General features: G+C 37.0%; 2 protein-coding genes across 15 annotated transcripts; one reads left to right on the forward strand and one right to left on the reverse strand.

Annotated features, from left to right (window-relative positions):
* Positions 1 to 535: 535 nt before the first annotated feature.
* On the reverse strand, positions 536 to 4,706 carry LOC127801032 (pentatricopeptide repeat-containing protein At2g03880, mitochondrial). 13 transcript variants are annotated; one of them, XM_052335818.1, is made up of 3 exons: positions 2,053 to 4,706; positions 1,668 to 1,759; positions 536 to 1,065 (listed from the first exon to the last, which is right to left on the reverse strand). In XM_052335818.1, exon 1 carries the CDS (start codon positions 4,595 to 4,597, stop codon positions 2,162 to 2,164), a length of 2,436 nt encoding a protein of 811 aa, XP_052191778.1. In that variant the 5' UTR covers positions 4,598 to 4,706; the 3' UTR covers positions 536 to 1,065; positions 1,668 to 1,759; positions 2,053 to 2,161. The 13 variants fall into 13 exon arrangements, with proteins under 13 accessions (XP_052191778.1, XP_052191773.1, XP_052191777.1 ...); XM_052335813.1 differs by adding an exon at positions 1,914 to 1,957 and having other exon boundaries at positions 536 to 1,759; XM_052335817.1 differs by having other exon boundaries at positions 1,914 to 4,706.
* Positions 4,707 to 7,287: 2,581 nt separating this feature from the next.
* On the forward strand, positions 7,288 to 14,704 carry LOC127802570 (E3 ubiquitin-protein ligase At1g12760-like). 2 transcript variants are annotated; one of them, XM_052338438.1, is made up of 6 exons: positions 7,288 to 7,426; positions 7,502 to 8,194; positions 12,241 to 12,360; positions 12,453 to 12,585; positions 13,385 to 13,549; positions 14,011 to 14,533. In XM_052338438.1, the coding sequence occupies exons 2-6, from the start codon at positions 7,665 to 7,667 to the stop codon at positions 14,185 to 14,187; spliced, it is 1,125 nt and encodes a 374-aa protein (XP_052194398.1). In that variant the 5' UTR covers positions 7,288 to 7,426; positions 7,502 to 7,664; the 3' UTR covers positions 14,188 to 14,533. The 2 variants fall into 2 exon arrangements, 1 of the variants encoding a protein (XP_052194398.1); XR_008023307.1 differs by having other exon boundaries at positions 7,422 to 8,194; positions 14,011 to 14,417; positions 14,523 to 14,704.
* Positions 14,705 to 15,790: the final 1,086 nt, after the last annotated feature.

Consider the following 15,790-nt stretch of genomic DNA (forward strand, 5'->3'; position numbering starts at 1 on the left):
GCACACATTAGTTTGGTTGTGATTTAGAAGATAGCCAAATCAGTGTTAATAATTTACCTGAAAGACAACTTCTAATTTGCTCAAATTAAATATTACACACCCCTAAGGAGGCGTTTCTTAATCAAAATATGAGATAAAATAATCAAGATATGGGATATATCTCGAATTTTTATCCTTTTTAACTTGTTAAACTTATCTGACTATTTTTAAAAAAATCATTAATGGTCTCTTATCTTGATCTTTCAAGATATGCTTATCTTTCATACCCTTAAAATAAACATATCTTGGTCTTTATAGATAAAAAAATATATATATATATATATATTTATATCATTTAGTACATTTTAAAAAATTTAACAAACAGTTTAATTAAAATCTTAAAATGCTTCCTAACTTTATCTTGATTATTCCATATCTTCGTTCGAAAATCATTCTGAGCTTATTTTGATACTCATTTATCTTGCTAATTTTAACAAACACTACCTTAATGGTTAATAATGGACAAGCACGGAAAGATAAAAAATCAGGAGGGGTTTTGCTCTTGGTAAAAAATACAGAAAAAAAGCGTAAACAATGTATGTTAGATAAGACAATTAAAAACTCTAAATATAAATTGGCTCGGCTACTTTGCAAACCCTAGTTTGACTTACAAATTATCTGGAACAAAATTGGGCAACACGTGGGGGTGGGGATTGTGTAGAGAAGGGTTTCTTTTTCTTCCATTGCAATTCAAACCACATTGGAATTTTCAATTCCCTCCACGACAAGTTGGGAAAAAACTGCAAGAAAATAGCGGGAAATAAAATGGAGGAATATTTCCTACAAATGCCAAAGAGGCTGCAAATTGGAATCTTCCCCGTCCGTCCAAGACAGCATATTGAATGAACACCGGCAAAAGGTGGCATTAGTGAGAAACATCAACGGTTCTTCCAACTCCCCAAATTTGGCAACATGATGAATCTGCAGTGACCATATTCACATGTGCAGCAACTGCAACATGCTGCCTCTTGAGGACGTCAAAAGTTTCACGGATAACAGCAACAATGCTGGAGGCCCCCTTGTGAACTGCAAATCGTGAAACAACAATGACATGTCAAGTTTTCATCTCACTACAATGGGTTAACAACTGCATGAATGTGCCAGCCCCAGCCCTTGCGTAAATATATACATGTAAATTAATTATTTAAGCCACAAATCAGCCCCTGCGTAAAGAGAAGAGGAGGCCACAGACCAGCCCTTGTCTTCCCATTTTCTTTTTCTACCTTCACGTTAGCGTTCTAAATTCCCGGATCCGTCCCTGGCCTCATCCCTCCGTGGTGTGTGGATGTCCACTCATGCAAGTCAGTTCACATGATAAGTCTTGACTCCAAGAATTCAAAAATCACCCATTCAAATTTTTCCCTTGGTGGACTGAAGAAAGAATTTAAATGTTCTTGTTTCTATCTGTAATTTCAAAAGGAGGGGTGCGGAGATTTTGGTGTTTAAGAGATCCAAATACCCAAGATTACAGTAGAAACATGAGATATTGATGATAACAAAGATACCTTCACCTGGAGCTGCATTTGTATCATAGCTTCACTTGGCTGCCTTCACTTCCAGTAAAGATAAAAAAGAACAAGAGAATTCAAGCTTCTTCCATAAAAAGATATTAAGGACAACAAAGTTACCTTCACTGGAGCTGCATTGTATCGTCTCTTCACTTGGTTGCCCTTGGTTCCAGCAAAGATCCAGACACTCAAGATTCAAATTCAATTCCTTCCTGTGTAAAGGATACGGAGACAAAAAAGTTGGTGTAGAGATTTAAGGATTTGAGGTGTATACTATATCTAGATAGAACCGTGAGAAAATGTGTGAAAAGCACAACTATATGCAATGTACTTATGTTCATGAAGAAAAATACAGGGATCAGTTACACTTTTTTCTGTTTCTCCTCGGTTCCTCTTCTTGAGAGGATGAGCTGCATCATGACATGCGAGTATTAACAAGTGAAGACAACTTGTTTCTATGGGCTGCAAACATTACATGGAGATAATTTAGTACCAAAGTTTAAACCTTTGGCTGTCACCTCAGTCGGGGATGAAGTCACAAAGTTTCTCTGATGACAAACCATCTAAAATCTAATGTCTGAATTCCCTGAGGCCAAAGATGTGAAGAAAACTTTTTACCAATAATCTCCACATGAACACGTTCCTTCTTTGAAATGGTGAAAACAATTTGAATCCCTTAAAATAATACGACAATGAAAAACTCTAGATATGAACTTCATAGCAGTGTGGCAATCCCCACAAACACGAAGGTTCTTGTAAATCCGTATCGGTGCTCCCTGTGGCAGAAGGACAAGCCCAAAAGCAACAGCCAACTTCTCACTGTGATAAGCAAGACCAAGCTCCCTAACCTCTTCATCAACATCGTGGAGTGCAAAATTCAAGTCTGGTACGTAACCAGCCGCCTTGATCTTTATCATAATCTCATCAATTTTGGAATAGATCTGGTCTGTCATTGGGTGGTTTCTATCTTCAGACATAAAGGTGTGCACGTTGCTGTTAGTCTCAATCCAACTACAGCCAGGCTCCTTACTGATCCCTCTCTCTTTCATTAATCTTCTTATCCCAGAAGCATTCTCCCAAAAACCAGCTGCAGAATAGATATTAGATAACATGACATAAGGCATTGCATTTTGGGGCTCCAATTCAAAGAGGGCCCTAGCTGCCCTCTCAGCCAGTTCTAGATTTCTATGGACTCTGCATGCCCCAAGCAATGCCTTCCACACAGTGGCATCAGGTTCCACATCCATTTGATTCAGTAATTTCTTAGCCTCTTCCATCTTTCCAGAGCGCCCCAGAAGATCAATCATACATGCATAGTGGTCAGGACCTGGCTTTATCCCATAAACTTTATCCATGGATTCGAAGTAGTGGAGCCCCTGATCTACTAGGCCAGCATGGCTGCAAGCAAATAGTAAGCCAATAAAAGTAATAAAATCGGGCTTGGTGCCTCTTGCTATCATCTTATGGTACACTGCTAGAGAATCCTTTCCTTTGCCATTTTGAGCATAGCCAACAATTAGAGCAGTCCAAGTAATAACATCTCTAATTGTCATCGAGTTAAAAACTCTGTTGGCATCTTCTATGCAGCCACATTTTGCATACATTGCTACAAGGGAATTATCCACCGATAAGGTTGACTTAAGGCCAGATTTTATAAAATTGGCATGAACTTGTTGCCCAAATTGCAGAACTGTCAATTCTGCACAGGCACTCAAGATACTGGCTGTAACAATTTGATCAGGACTGATTCCTGCAAGTCTCATTTCACAGAACAGCTTGATTGCTTCTTCATGGGAGTTGTTATGTGCAAGGCCAGTAACCAGAGATGTCCACGATATCACATCTCTGCCTATCATACTGTTAAAAACCTTAAATGCAGAAAGCAAGTCTGCCCCCTTTGCATACATGTCAACCAGAGCATTGCTTACAAGCATGTAAGGCTCAAATCCAGTTTTGACAATCAAGCAATGAACAGATTTTGCATTTCCCATATCCCCTGTGGAAGCATAAGAATTTAGAACAGATGGGTATGTGAAATCATCAAGATCCATACCTCTCGCATGCATTTTCTTGAACAATAACAAGGCTTCCTCTTCAAATCCTTGCCTCACACATCCAACTATCATGGAGTTCCAAGAAACAACATCATCAACTTCCATGGTCTCTAATGCTATTCTAGCACTTTTCAAGTCTCCACATTTTGCATACATATCAACCAAAGCACTCTCAACAAACACATTAGCCTCAAAACCAGAACGAATTATGCAACCATGCACCTGTGCCCCAAAATTGGAAGCTGGAACTGCAGCACATGCTGTCAACACACTTGGAAAAGTAAACTGGTTGGGCTCAACCCCTTCAGCTTTCATGTCTTGGAAACACTTGATCGCATTAAGTCCATCATTATTTTGAGCATACCCAGTAACCATGGCAGTCCATAAAATATGACTTTGTCGATCAGAAGCAGCTTCAAAAAGACACTGTGCTTGCAAAATGCGGTTGCACTTGGCATACATGTCAACAAGACCAGTGTTAACAAACCCGTTCTTGTCAAACAGGGTTTTTATGGCATAGCCATGAATCTGTTCCCCTCTTGATAGCAAAGCATTTGAAGCACACATGGTGAGAAGACTGCCCAGAGTGAACTGACTGGGCTTCTGCCCCTCATACTGCATTTGACAAAACAACTGGAAAGCTTCAGCTTCGCTCCCACATCTGCAATACCCAGAAATGAGCGACGACCAAGTGATAGAACTCTTCCTGGGAACCACACCAAACAGTTGTTTAGCTTCAAATAATCTGCCCGAGTGCGCATAACCAGCAACCATCGTGTTCCAGCTGAACTCGTCCCGTTCAGACATTGCGTCGAACAGTTGGCGTGCTTCATCAGTTTGGCCTGATTTTGATAACACATTAAGATGTCTATTCAATTCATAGATCGAAGATATTGAACTCAGATTGCTGTGAAAGCTATGAACCAGTTCTACCCGCAAGTGATGGTTACGATTCTGACCCAACGACCTCAATTGTCTCCATTTATGTTTGAACATAACCACCTTGCTTACACTTATTTGCGTTCTCCAATACTGAAGCTAGAATTTACTACTGATTTTCAAAAGTACAAACAGGACAACGTAGGTGTAACCCGCGAAAAAAATTGTAAGCAGTGGCATATGCCCTAATTTGTGTTTTTGGATAAAATAAATTAAAAAGCTAATTATCCAAAATAAAAAATAAATTAATTATGGCTAGAGATGGCAAATGGGCGAGTCAGGCCGGGGCGGCCCGGCCCGGCCCGTGAGTCATTTATTTTTAATTTTTTTATTTTTTTTATTTTTTTCAAATATAATAAATATTTTTTAAAATATGTTTATAAGTAATTATAAGTGATTGTTCATTTTGTATTTTTTAATGTCTTTCTCGTTGAAGGGCGTCCAACTCCTTCATATGCTAAAAATACCTACAAAAACTATCATCGGGGTTGCCCCTAAGGCACTCCAATGTTTAAATTAGTATGGTTTCAATAACAAACATATATTAAGATACAAATGAATAATAGATTATTAAAAAAATAAATTGATATTTAAGTGTTGCCTAATCTCTTTGATTCCTTTAAACGATATAAGTATCTGTAAAGAATTGCCCTTGAAACTGCTTCTGAGGACACTCCGATGCTTAAATTAGTATGTTTGAAGAAAAAATAATAAAATTTAAAATACGAGAGAATAATTAACTATTATTTTTTCGGGTCGAGCCATTTGGTGGGCCGATATACGGGCCATTTTGGTGGGCCAAGCCACAGGCCACAGATCACTACCCCCGCACGGGCCGCATTCTTCTGGTCGAGCTGAGATGTCCCGTTTGCTATAGTATCGAGTCAGGTTGTGAGGCTGATCGACCCATTTGCCATCTCTAATTATGGCTAAGATTCGTAGAAAATTGCTACTTTGACTTGTAGCTAATTATTCAAAATAAAAAATAAATTAAAATAATAAATTTATTATGACTAAGATTGGTAGTAAATTGCTATTTTGATCGATTAGATAACTTAGAGTAGGAGTGTTCAAAAAAATCGATACACCGCGAAAACTGGCCAAACCGAACCAAATCAAACCTATCCGATCGGTTTTTTTTTTTTTGGCAGTCGAAAACGGTTTGGATTCTGTCCAAATCGTGCGGTTTACGATTTGAACAGTTTGCGATTCGGTTTTAAACCGAACCGCCCAAGAAAATAATAAAAAAAATTATTATTATTATAAGAATCTAATATTTGGCGGCCCATCTAATTTATTTTTTACACTATTTTATCTTTATTTTTTGCTCATATTTATTTACATTTAATTGTCTTTATTTACCAATATTTGTGTCTTTATTTACTATTTTTAAATATCTTTTTTAGTAATTTTAAATAGCATTTTAAACCGCGATTTGGCTGAACCCAAATCAGATCGGGTCTAATTTGGTTGAAAAATCACACTAACAATTTGGTGTGCTGAAAATGATTTAGACTAGTTAAACCACACCCACGAACACCCCTAACTTAGAGGATAATTAAATGTAATATTTTGATAATTAAATAACAAAAAGACCCTTCACCCCTTGATTGTTGGCTCTTTACTCTCTCTTCTCTCAATCTCTTATTTTTATGAATGGCCACTGCTTGTTGTCTTTTTCTTATCCATCGTCATTGCATCCTTTTAATGATTGATGTAAGATGAAGGAGACAGAGAAAAAGAGATACTAGAGAGACTATGAAATCGGAAGAGAGAGAGAGAGAAAAGAGATAAAACAGCTATGGAAAGATGGAATGGGAAGGGAGATAAAAGTGAGAAATATTTTTAGTATTTTGGCCAAATTTTATTAATCAAATTGGTAAGTCTCTGGGCTGCCATAGAACGACTCCGATTTGGTATCCCTATCCATTAACTCTCTTTCTTCTTTGAGTGAGTGCCCCCCCCCCCCACGCCACCAACCGCAAAAGTACCGCATCGCATCACATTATATAAATTTTAATTATTACCATTCGTTTTCCCAATTTTTGTCATGAGATTTAAGGAAAGGGACACGCGTCAATACCACGCGGGCCCTTCATGCATTCTGCCACGTCATTTCAGCCCAACTTTGTCCCCACCGCTTCGGTATCCCAAGCTACAATGTGACCAAAATTATTATTATTATTATTATTTTATGAGATATAAATAGAAGGGGCATTTTATTTTATTATTTTTATGTTTACATTTTATTTTTTTAGAAGATACATTATTAACTTTAGCCTCAAACCTAATAGAGTAAATTTAAAAAATATGATGCAGAGTCTTATCACTACTATTCATTAGTTTATATTTTAAGAAAATAACTAAATATATTTAAGATATTAACCATCAAATCAAAAGGTTACGAAATTAAAGATCATGTGAACTATGCTAGCTGGAAAAGAGAATTCATTGAACTAAAAATACATGCAATTTCAAGCTTTCCCATGTGAGGGGCATCATGATGAGTGAGAAAAGGGAAGGGAGAGGAGAGGAGAGTGGTTCAATAATTTTGTGTTTATTTGACTGTTTTGCCCTTTTTGTCGGTTTCTTTTATTAAAATTATTATAAGAGTTATATTCGGAATTTAGCAAACGCAGTAAAAAGTTAAAAGTTTTTTTTATTTTTTATTTTTATAGTTAATTTTTTAAATATTTTCTCAAACAGTAAAACACTTCTCATATCAAGTCCCAATAGAAGGGCGAGTACGGAAATCAGTACGCGGGGCGAGTCCGTATTAACCAGTTTGAAATTTTGAATAAGCAACTACTACTACAAACTATAAAGGGAGGGCCGAACCAATCATCGGATCTGAAGGACGATCCAGAACACCCCGCGCGCGCCACCGTGAGAGAATTATTATTCTTGTTATTATTATTATTATTATTTAATTTTAATTAATAAATCTAAATTCAATCACAGCGACAGCGAGAGCCCCCTGGTAATGCAAGCCATCCATCCATCCAATTCAAGCCACGTTTCACTCCGATCGATCAAGTCAGCTAGGGTTTCTTTCTCCATCCCCAATTAGGCTTCCAACTCCCCGTTTGATCGATTCGCGTACAGCGGTAAGCAGCACGATACTATGTCGACGGCGATACCGTCTCGTTCTCCCACCGGAGACGGCAACTCCGGCGTAGACTCGACGCCATTTCTCGCGGGCCGGCGGTTGGTGCGCCGTACTCCGAGCCTCCGGGGGGCGGCGCGGTTCCTGCGACGAGCCAGCAGCCGCCGGATGCGGGAGCCTTCGATGCGCGTGCGGGAGGCCGCGGCGGAGCAGATCGAGGAGCGGCAGAGCGACTGGGCCTACTCCCGCCCCGTCGTGGTGCTCGACCTCCTGTGGAACCTCGCGTTCGTCGGCGTCGCCGCCGCGGTGCTGGTGGTGAGTCGGAAAGAGTCCCCGTCGGTGCCTTTGAGGCTTTGGATTATAGGTTATGCGTTGCAGTGTCTGGTTCATATGGTGTGCGTGTCCGTCGAGTACAACCGGCGTCGCGGTGGTGGTGGTGGTGGTGGATGGTGGGGCAGATTGAATTCCAATTCGAGCTCGGAGAGCGAGGCAGGAGGCGTCTCTGAGGATTATCTTCCGGAGCGGCCTCACGTTGAAGATGACACCAGGTAAAATCGCAACTTCTCCTATTTGTCCCCCTGTTTAACTGGATGTGTAATGTTTTCCTTAGATTCTGAATTCATGTTTAATTTTAAAGGTTATTTTAACTTTTATTCTGTGATAACTTGATTTTGTTTTTTGTTAATATTTGTTAGGTAAGTACGGAATAGTGGATTTTGCAGTATAGAATTTTATGACTTATCCGTGCTACATCATGGAAGGAACTATGTTTGTGTTTGATAGGCTTACAGAGATATGTACATTTATTAACACGCATTATTGTTTACCTTCCTATCTTCCATTGTTAGATATTTTAAAAATCTTACTTGCCGTTGCCAGCTCTTATTATATGATCTTTCATTCTATTTCCTTTGCCAGAACAATAGCTTTGTATCGTCTATTGACGGATATTGTCCGACGAATATAACTACATAGTTGTGTCAGTATGTTGTTGAACCATTTTGTATAAACTGTTAGCTTCATTTTTTCTTTCCAATAATGACCTCTTTTGTGCTTCAGAGAGCCTTAGCCACCTGTCTCATTTGTGAGTAATGTGTCTGGAAATATCAGGCTTCTGCCTTGTTAAAGGACAGAATGGAAAAAGAGAGAATCACTCTAGAGAATTAGAAGGCATAGGAAAGGTGGAGAAAATTGGGAGACGGGGGGTTAGAAATTTGGCAGAAGAAGAGCTGAGAGATTGAAAGAAGAATTCAAGAGTAAGATGATATCAAATTGTATACTTATTCAATTAGTAACTAATTCTTATCGCAGAATAGCTTGTTACAATCAATCACTATTTATCAATCTTGTCAAAACCAGAACAGAACTGGCCATTCGAACTGGTGACCAGTGCACTTTTGGTTCTTGAGTTAGGGCCAACGGTTTCAAGAACTGACCAGCTCTAATATGGACCGCCATGCGAACCAGTAATCCATTAGAGCCAGGCTGGTTCAACCACCAATCCTAAATATCTTTCATTGACCACCTATTGTGGTCCATTTTATAGATTGGACTGCTCTCTGTTATTGCTTCCTCCAGTTAATGTGGGATCAAGTATCAAGCCATTGTTGCATTCAATGTCTAAACAATCTTTCCCAATTTGCCCTCAAACCATTACCTCTTCAAACCTTCAACGGTTCCACCTATGATCAGACTACACTTCCTGCCACTTCAAATTCAAAACATCCTAACAACACCAGTTTGAAACATGTATATAGATTGGACGCAGAGACTATAAAAATTTCAAACTACCTCAAATTCAACAACAAAATGTAGCAGCAAAGCACAGTCGAACACTAATGTTTACACACACACACACACACACACATATATATGAAACTAGACTCATACATATATAACTATATGTCACTGAGGGGGTTTACACTATACACACAGTAGTTTCTGTAATTGCTGAAAATATTGACCAAGGGGGTCCTAGTCTATTGAGATTGAATTGCTGGAAATTGGCATGTTCTTTCAATTGAATCAAGCACTATTGAAGTCCTACTCCCAGATATATTTAGAATCTATGTAAACACAAAGATATCATAATTTGTTATAGACACTAATTTTATGAAAATATGCCATGGATTTTATTTTTTAATTTTTAAATCATAATTTAATTATTATATATTTATTTATTTATTAAAAATAAAAACCATCTGACCTCAGTTGGATCCTGGTCTGAACATTGAGACTTAACCCTCTCCCATTTCTAGGTTGATGCCCTGTCCAATTTTTATAACATTGCTATTCATTCATAAATAGATAATCCTAGTAAGAATTCTGCTGGATATGAATTCCTAATCATTATGAGTAAAGTTTGTGAGGAATCCTAAGTCCTAACTGTAAATCCTATTGAGTTTTGCATTACAATCTCATCGTTCTTTCTAGTTGAGCAAGACTGTAGTCTAGAGAGTAAATAAACTGGTACCAGTCAACTGTAGGTGGAGATGGCTTTGAGTACATAGAACTCCTGCCAAGTGCCAGACAGATGAGGTAGGTGTAGGAATTCCGCTTACAAGCATGGTTGTCAAAGGCACAAGGCGTGCTGAGGCACAAAAGAATGCTTGGGGCCTAGGTGTAAAGAAAAAGGTGAAGTGTGAGCCTCATGCACACAAGGCGCGCTTTTAGTCAAAATGCTTATAAAATACTTACACACCATTCTTTTCAAAATGTACCCATAAGAAGGTAGATGCAAATTTAATAAAATCATAAATGATAAACAACCAACGCTATAATAGCAACTAATATTATTGCAGAAAACAATTAGTTTCTCTTAACTGCAAAAGAAATTAGAGGAAAGAAAAAAATTACTGCAGGACACACTGCAAAAAAAAAATTGTTTTCTTCTAATTTCTTTTGCAATTATAAGAAAGAAAAAGAAACTACAACAGAGCACACAGCAAAAACAATTAGTTTCTTTGCAATTAGTTTCTCTTTAAATTGCAAAAGAAATTAGAAGAGAAAAAAATCAGTGGAGCACCCAGTGGAAAACAATTATAGAAAACAATTTGTTTCTTTTGCAATTAGTTTCTTCTTAATTGCAACAAAAATTAGGAGATAGTGAAAGAAACTAGAGAAGAACACAGAAAAAAAACAATTACAACAAAGAATTAGTTTTTTTTCAATTAGTTTCTTCTAAATTGCAAAAGAAATCAGAAGAAAGAAAGAAAAATGCTGTAGAACACACAGGGATTGCACAATGACACAACCAACAACCACAATTTCATGCTGGTCAATAGAGAAAAGGTCACCGAGAGGGTGGTCACCTGCCTCCAGCAAATCTGTAGGAGAAAAAGGTCGCTGGAGGACAGGCCATGTGCCCGTGCAACTAGTTCTCCAGTGAGTGAATATCACTGCCAAAGGACCCCAGCCAGTGGGAGATGGCAAAATGGACATGAAATAGGTTTTTAATACACTTACATGTACAAGGCACATGATGTGTGTGTCTAGGCAGCACCTCATGCATTGTGCTGCTCCTCAGTGGTGATGAGGCACACAGAGGCGTGCCTTTGGAAACTATGCTTACAGGGGCAATGGTGTCTAGGCAGGACCCTGGCATAGGAAGACATGTGGATGGGTTGAGTTATTAATGGGTGTGGATGGTTCTTGTGCCTGAATTAATTAAGTTTTTGGGTTGTATGATAAATGCCCAGATCATGACACCATTCTTTTATTATCTTATGTTATTTCCTTCATACTTTGGCTTTCTTGCCATTCCATTTTCCATTCCTTTGCTTTTTTTCTCATTTATTTTTCTGTTACTTCTTTGTTCTAAATTTTTTATGGGTCTCCCTTTCATCTCTCTATATCTGATAATTTATAGAAGACATGAACCATTTTGTTACTTTGCTTGTGTGGTGTTTGAAGAAATTAGTCCCCAAGAAAGTTTAGTCTTAAATGGAGGACATTTAATTACTCTGTTATGTACAGTTCAAGTATGAAGAATTTTTTTAACAAGCATGAATAAGTAGTGATTAAAGGTAAAATGAACTAGTCCCCATCAACACGAGACATTCTGAAATACAAATATGAAAATGGCAGTGAAAAGTAGCTGAAGCACTTATGTTACTGGAGGTCATAATTCTTATCTTGAATTAACAATTAGTTTATGACTAGAATGAATCTTTCGGTATATTCTTGAGCTGACATTTGATCTGTCCATTTTAGTTTGAGGAAGTCTGCTTTATTGTGGTAGGCTGCAAACTTAAGATGCTCTTGTATTCTTCTTGTCTAATCGATCTGCTATGGAGTCCTTTTGTGGCTTAACAGCCTTAACTGCTTGTCTGTCACCATTTTAGTTTTGAGGAATCTGCTACAGAGCAGCAGTCCTTTAGTGGCTTTCCTGCTTGTCTGGGATGGGTATGCAGTCATTCCTTTTGCTGTTGAATAAGTAATTATAATATCTAATACTTTTTTATACCAAGTGTGAAGTTAGATTACTGAAGTCTAATGCTTGGATTTATTATGTTCCCTTTCACAGGCCAGATGAATTAATTTTTGCATTTGTTTATCACTAATGTAAAACTATTCCTATCATTTGGTTTGGCAGTGTTGCTAAGCATTTGGAGTCTGCAAATACAATGTTTTCATTCATTTGGTGGATCGTTGGATTCTACTGGGTATCTGCTGGAGGTGAAACTTTGACACAAGATTCACCTCAACTTTACTGGTTAGCCTGAGCACGTTTTCCTGTGATGAAGTTCAGAGTTCAAATTTTTGCTGTGATGTCTTTTAATTTATTAATCAGGTTATACTTTGCAGGCTTTGTATAACATTTTTGGCATTTGATGTGTTCTTTGTTGTCATCTGCGTTGCTGTCGCATGTCTCATTGGTATAGCTGTTTGCTGCTGCCTGCCATGTATAATTGCAATCTTATATGCTGTAACAGATCAGGTAATTTACCCTGTAGTGAATTTTTTTCTTCTGTTTACTGCCTTGGAAGATTTAGAGTCTTACATTTCTTATCTTAGTTTCCTTGGCGCAGTATAGTTATGCTGTTAAAACATACAGCAGAAGCTGATAAATGCTTCTTTTAGTGCCAACTCTATTTCCAATGACAGCGATAGCTTTTGAATTTGTAAATCTGGAGTGAACTTTGTTCTTTGTTCTTGAATGATTTCCATGACTTGATGTCTATCCCCTGTTTTGAATCCATATTTCTTCAAATGGTCATTTCAGGATGGTGTACCCATCACTTATTAAATTTTCATTTCTAGTCTGTCTTATTCCTTTACTTTGTCTGCATTGAATACCTTATCTCTTGTCCGTACATTTTCAGATATGTGATATTATTGTGTCATGGAAGATTGATTAGAGGGACTTTCTGTGTCCATATCATGGAACCTGTTGGAGTACAGACAAAATACAGATTTCATTTATCCCAAGAATTATTTTTGTTTTTGGAGAGGAGATATCCTGCTACAAGCATTGGTATATTTTAGTTTGGGTTGTAGTTATTAAGATTAGTAATTCACTGGTGAAGACATAAAATGGCCTTTCTCTTGTTGGATTGCTTAATCAAAAATGTATATGTCTCTCTGACTGCAAAATGGGTTTCATGTTCAGCTGTCCGCTGTCCAGTGCATACTTGGAAACTGTCTCATGAATTTCCTCATCTGGCAGTGTCTTCTCTACTTAAAGTGCTTGAATTGTTCTTCCTAGCCACCTCTTATCAACTTCTATATTTACACAGGAAGGGGCAACGAAGGAAGACATTGAACGACTGCCCAAATACAAATTCCGGAATATTGGTGAGTTTGAGAAACAAAACGGCGAGATTCAAGAATCTTTTGGAGGAATCATGACCGAATGTGATACTGACACACCAACTGAACATGTTCTTTCCCTAGAGGATGCTGTAAGTTTCTTAATTCAATTAAATCATCCTTTTATAAACTAGACTAGATATTGAAAAGGTGAAGGAATTTGTTTACTTATCCTGTATGACTGCTTCATTATTTGTTGTAGCTTATGATTAGGATCCAATCATCTGACATGGAAATTGGTTTTCCATGCATTGAATTGAACACGGGCATTCTAATTTGGCAGTGCTGCACTAACCTGGATTGCAACAAATCGTTATTATCATCATGGGGTTTCCTTGGCACTTCCTGTCACTACAGAAAAAGAAGAAAGAAAAAGTTTAAAATATCATGCTAAACCATGTTGTTTTCAGCATCTTCAATCATACTGAAGTTAAATGATACAGTTATGAGGTTGCCACCTCTTCGTATTGGGTTTAAATATATGATGCTAGATTTCCTTGAAACAAAAAGGGGGAGTTTCTGCAGACCGTCTTTTACCCTTTGTGAATCACAGGAATGCTGCATTTGCCTTTGTGCCTACGAGGAGGGAACTGAACTGCGTGTACTCCCCTGCCGCCATCATTTTCATTGCCCCTGCATCGAAAAGTGGCTGTGCATCAATGCTACCTGCCCGCTCTGCAAGTTCAACATACTAAAGAACGGCAACCAAAGTAGCAGCGAGGAGGTATAGGACAGCCACATCAGATGGTAACAGTTTGTTACTTTTATTATGTATATCTCATGCATAATCAGGAGTCTGCCAGTACTTAGTACACACCTCCCTGCTCCGAGATGCAAGAGCCGAATCGCGTTTATATGAGTGCTGCAGAGTCTGTTGTGTTTCTTCCCCTGGGTTCTTTCTGTCTATTCTTCTTCCCTTGTTTGTGTTTGTATATGGCTTCTTTTCAGGCGCCCTAAGAGGTGAGTCTACTACTTTCTTACCTGTTGACAATAATTTCTAGAAGTGAATCTTACTTGTGTCTTTTAAGAAAATAACAATATCACTACCTCTTCTTTCCTGATTAGGTAAGCTCAAACCCTGTTTTTCTTACTCGTGTGTGAACTGCCATTTATGCACTGGATGTTGAAAAGTGGGAACTTATTTCGTAGATGTTGGAAGGAAATCGGGCCTTTCTTCAGACTTCTGTGTAAGAATGACTAAATGAATAAAAGTTGTTAAAGAGGGTTACCCTTGTGATTTACTCAAACTTGGGCAATTGTAAACTTGAAAGTTGTGTTAGAACCCTAAATTTCATAGTTTTGTTTTACAATGATAAAATATAAATCTCATTTTCGTCCTAATTTACAACACTTTGGCAATGGTTCATGGGCCACGGGGTGACAACCAAAAAACTTAGTCTGCTTAAATTTTTTACTAGTTTTTAATAAATTCATCTAGGTGCCACGATTAGTAACGTTGCCTTTTTTAAAATAATAATTGAAAATAGAAACGGAAATCAACAATCCATCGGGCCTTAGTTTTGTATTCTATTTAATATAATTAAAATATTTAAGATATTTTTGATCAAATAAATGGTGAAGCGAATGGTTAGAATAATAGTAATTTTAGTAAAATGATAAATTATAGGTTTGCAATAGATTAATTAAGAGTATTATATGCTAACTGTGCCCAAAATATTGCCCTTTCAGGTCTAAATGTTTTTTATTGGTTAATGTTATAATAAAACTAACCAATAGAAAATTCCAGTATATTTTAAAACTCCAGTTATTTTTTTAATTTTTTAAATTACAACAATTAGTATTTAGACAATCTTTTCTTGTTTAAAAATATCAATATTGATATGATGTAGGTTTAAAATATTTATTTTTAAAGTAAAGATAAATCAATATTCAGATTTTTTTTTATTTTGAAAAAGATGAACATATATATATATTTTGAATAATCTTCCTCTCCAAGATATATTTGTTATCTATATATTTTTAAATAAAGATAATATCTTCCCCTCTTAAATATACCTGTCATTTTTTTTTTAGAATAAATATTTTTTAATAACAAAAATCAGATATTCCTCTCCAATATATATTATCTTTATTTTTGGAATAAAGATATATTATTATTTACTCAATTCTTTCTTGGTGAGATTATTAAATGAAAAAAAAAAGACACTATTCCCACTAAATAATAACCTTTCATACTTTAGAAATGAGAGTTTATATGGCAATAAATTATAAAAATAATTTTTAAAAAAAAAGATAGAGAAAACCAAAAAGCAAATGGCTTATAAAGACCAAATTTCACAATCGACTTATATAACTTAATAGTGGTACAGTTG

This window comes from Diospyros lotus, chromosome 5 (assembly GCF_014633365.1).
Source record: "Diospyros lotus cultivar Yz01 chromosome 5, ASM1463336v1, whole genome shotgun sequence".
Taxonomy (NCBI): Eukaryota; Viridiplantae; Streptophyta; class Magnoliopsida; order Ericales; family Ebenaceae; genus Diospyros; species Diospyros lotus.

Coding starts and splice junctions, on each gene's coding strand:
- LOC127802570 (XM_052338438.1), top strand. CDS start 7,665: ATGTCGACGGCGATACCGTCTCGTTCTCCCACCGGAGACGGCAACTCC. Junction 12,586..13,384: donor TATATGCTGTAACAGATCAG/GTAATTTACCCT, acceptor ATATTTACACAG/GAAGGGGCAACGAAGGAAGA. Junction 13,550..14,010: donor TTCTTTCCCTAGAGGATGCT/GTAAGTTTCTTA, acceptor TGTGAATCACAG/GAATGCTGCATTTGCCTTTG.
- LOC127801032 (XM_052335818.1), bottom strand. CDS start 4,597: ATGTTCAAACATAAATGGAGACAATTGAGGTCGTTGGGTCAGAATCGT.